Raw genomic sequence first — 3,489 nt, 5'->3', positions numbered from 1 at the left:
CCCCTCCCCTGTTCATGCTCTGTCTCTCTCTGTCTCAAAAATAAACAAACATTAAAAACAAACAAACAAACAAACAACAGACCCAGAATGGCCAACCTGATGGACCCTCTGACCTCAGTCTTCGGAGAGGCCTATAGGTATTGATACTTAGAGCCGTTCCTATTCTAAGTAGACAACCCACTCCCACATCCTCCCTGGGTATTTGCAGTGCAGGTATGTTGAAAGTCTGAATTAGGACCCAACCAGGAAAACAGAAACTCTTCTTTGTATTTAAAAGACAGAAAGAGGGGCCCCTGGGTGGCTCAGTCGGTTAAGCGGCTGACTTCAGCTCAGGTCACGATCTCGCGGTCCGTGAGTTCGAGCCCCACGTCGGGCTCTGTGCTGACAGCTCGGAGACCGGAGCCTACTTTGGATTCTGTGTCTCCCTCTCTCTGGCCCTCCCCCGCTCATGCTCTGTCTCTCTCTCAAAAATAACGAAATGTTAGGGGCGCCTGGGTGGCGCAGTCGGTTAAGCGTCCGACTTCAGCTCAGGTCACGATCTCGCGGTCCGTGAGTTCGAGCCCCGCGTCAGGCTCTGGGCTGACGGCTCAGAGCCTGGAGCCTGTTTCCGATTCTGTGTCTCCCTCTCTCTCTGCCCCTCCCCCGTTCATGTTCTGTCTCTCTCTGTCCCCAAAATAAATAAACGTTGAAAAAAAAATTAAAAAAAAAAAAAAAACGAAATGTTAAAAAAGATTAAAAAAACAAACAAACGTATTCTCAGCGGCCCTCGGAAATGGGTGTGTGATTTCACTGCACTCTTGTGACCAAGTGGAAGTTTTTGGACTCTGGCTTAGCGAAGGGAGAGTCTCCCCAGACTCCTCGAGTGGGGTGACCCCATGGTCTGCAAGGCCGTGGAGATACCGTCAAAGTGACAGCCTAGCTCTGGGGAATCCCAACTCCCTTTAGTTTCTGACTGCCTGGCCTCCACATCGTTTTCATTTCCTTAAGGCATTTAGGAAGATTCTTAAGATATTGTATTATGCAATTTTAGGCTTTCAAAAATAATTATTCTATTTTAAGACGAAACGTTGGTCCATAGACTTAGTCTGACATTTTGATGGAAACTCTAGGATATTTGCTGTTTACTTATTAAGAATTCTGGGGCTAGGCAAATTGAGGGTTAGCTTAGCAACTCAGGGATCTAGGGCAGAGGACCCTAGATCTCGTGTGCTTCTGTCCCAGTTGTTTCTGTGTTGTGTCCAAGCTTGTTGCCTCATGGTTGTGAGGTGGCTGCTGTGGCTCCATCTATCGCATCATCATGATATGGTTGCCGGTGAAGGACAGGAGTAAAGGGGAGAAAGGTCTCATGAGACCCTCTGTTATTAAGGGAGAAATAGGATTCCCAGACATTGTGATATATTCTCCTTTATTTATTTTTTTATTATTTTTATTTTTATTTACTTTTTGGAGAGAGAGAGAGAGAAAGCAAGCAAGGGAGGGGCAGAGAGAGGGAGTCACAGAATCTGAAGCAGGCTTCAGCACAGAGCCCCCACGCGGGGCCTGAACCCACAAACCGCGAGAGCACGACTCCGGCCAAAGTCAGATGCTTAACCCAGGAGCCCCATGATATCCTCTCCTTTAAGTAGCATTGGCTACACCTGGTCACAGACCCCCCACTCTGCCCCAATGACTGCCAATGGGAGTGCTAGATCGTCTTAACCCAAGCTCGATCCCCCACCCCCACCCTCTCCCTGGCCACAGCCCCAAGCCCGAGGTCTGCCTCTGGACCGATTCCAACCCTTCTGCATTTTCCATGCACGGATGGGCGCCCTACCTGTCCCTGCTTCCAGAGACACTGGGGGGAAGATGGGGAAGAGAACTCGTGTCAACAGGATATTTGTAAAGTTCCCAACCCCTGACTGAGAATGTAACCGATGCCACAATATTAAATACTCGGAGAGGATTTCCAGCTTCCCATTTTACAGATGAGGAAATGTCACGCAGTGGTGTAACTTGGCCCAAGAACACATGGGTATTCTGTGGCTCCGGCCCGGGGACTCGGGTCGGCCTGTCGCACAGATCCACACTCTGCTTTGTCCCAGAGCTCGAGCATCACGTTCTCACCCCAGGGGTTCATCTGGGGAGGAGGTCAGCCCTCATCTGAGCAGAGCAGGGGAGAAGCATCTTTAGGAGGCCCGGGCCCTCGTTCTGTCTCATTGGTGGGAAGAGTGGGAAGGACATGCGAGCATTCTTCCCCTTTGTGGGAGACTGCTGATGTAGAAACCCCAAGACGTGCCCCAGCTGACACATCCTGTCCCCTTGTCAGCGTCAGACTCCGTCCTTCAACCCACAGACCCCAGGACGGTGCAGGCCACAGGGGTCTGGACATGTGTCCCTGTTCCACCACCTTCCTGGCCCTCGGTGAGTCCTGGAATGTAGGCAAAGGGTTGGAGGGACAGAGGAAGTGGGGAGGGGGCGAGGGCGGAGCCTTGGGGAGGGGGGTCTGCTTCCCTTCCCAGTCCTCACTCCTGTCCAGAAGACTGTGGGACTCTGGGGGAGCAAAGTGGATCCCCCCGGGGTCTACACCCCCTGCTCTTGCCCCGACCTAAGTCAGACCACGCAGGTTCAGTCCTAGAAACGGGTTCCCGGGTGTGGAGATAAATTCAGACTCAAGAGCAGCTGGGGGAGAGAAGAGGGGAACTGGGGCTTGTCTCGAGACTATTTCAGAGCAAGAAGAAGGATGATATCGGCCCCCCCCACCCCCGAGGAAACCAGGGGCGGGCATCTCTCTCACCAAAGCCTGTCTTCCAGCGCTCTGCCTGGGCTGGGTGCACCTCACTCAGGAAGGTGAGTCTGCTCCCCATCTCCTCTGCACCCCAAAAGGCAGCTCTAGACTGAGGGTGCTGACCCTGGTAAGACACGAGCGGAGGCCCTGAGACTTATCCTGAACTGCAAGCAACCCCAAACATATGACCCTTACCAGGTCTCTCTCTATTCTCCATCTGTGCTCCTGACAGAACCCCCCCACCACTCCCCGCCACAAACAATTCAAACCCTGCAGGACCAGGCTGAGCCCACAGGCTCCCCCACAGCAGCCCAGACCCCCCTCAGCACCCCCTGGGCAGAGAACAAGACGGTCACCAAGGGCAGAGTCCCAGACCCCATGCTTGATTCCAACTCCTTCACCCTCGATAGACAACACATCACCCAGTGATAGGATTTGACATGGTAATTTTAAAGTTTCACTTACATTTTTGGAATTTGTCTTTCATATATATGTTTTTTATTTCGGGGTGAAATGCGGACAAGTATTTGATCAGTGTCTCTGTACGTCCTGCCCTGAGAGGGCAGGGATCATGTGTCTCTCATGTTTGTGGAACCAGTGGCACATGGAGGGCATGTGTCCATGGATAGGTATCGTAGAAGGAAGGAAGGGAGGGAGGGAGGGAGGGAGAGAGAGGCAGAGAGAGAGAGAGAGGAAAGAAAGAAAGAAAGAAAGAAAGAAAGAAG

General features: G+C 52.1%; 1 protein-coding gene across 1 annotated transcript in view; it reads left to right on the top strand.

Moving 5' to 3' along the window:
• The first annotated feature begins 2,298 nt into the window (after nucleotides 1–2,298).
• Nucleotides 2,299–3,489, top strand: part of LOC115502671 (leukocyte immunoglobulin-like receptor subfamily A member 5) — a 26,737-nt gene continuing 25,546 nt past the window's right edge. Inside the window, exons 1-2 of the mRNA XM_030298299.1 lie at nucleotides 2,299–2,400; nucleotides 2,791–2,826. Of these exons, the coding sequence (XP_030154159.1) occupies nucleotides 2,367–2,400; nucleotides 2,791–2,826 (70 nt within the window). The 5' untranslated portion in view covers nucleotides 2,299–2,366. The remainder of the gene's footprint in view (nucleotides 2,401–2,790; nucleotides 2,827–3,489) is intronic.

This window comes from Lynx canadensis, chromosome E2, assembly GCF_007474595.2.
Source record: "Lynx canadensis isolate LIC74 chromosome E2, mLynCan4.pri.v2, whole genome shotgun sequence".
In the NCBI taxonomy this organism is placed as follows: domain Eukaryota; kingdom Metazoa; phylum Chordata; class Mammalia; order Carnivora; family Felidae; genus Lynx; species Lynx canadensis.
Note: the sequence above shows the minus strand (reverse complement) of the source record. Positions and strands in the feature narration are given on the sequence as shown.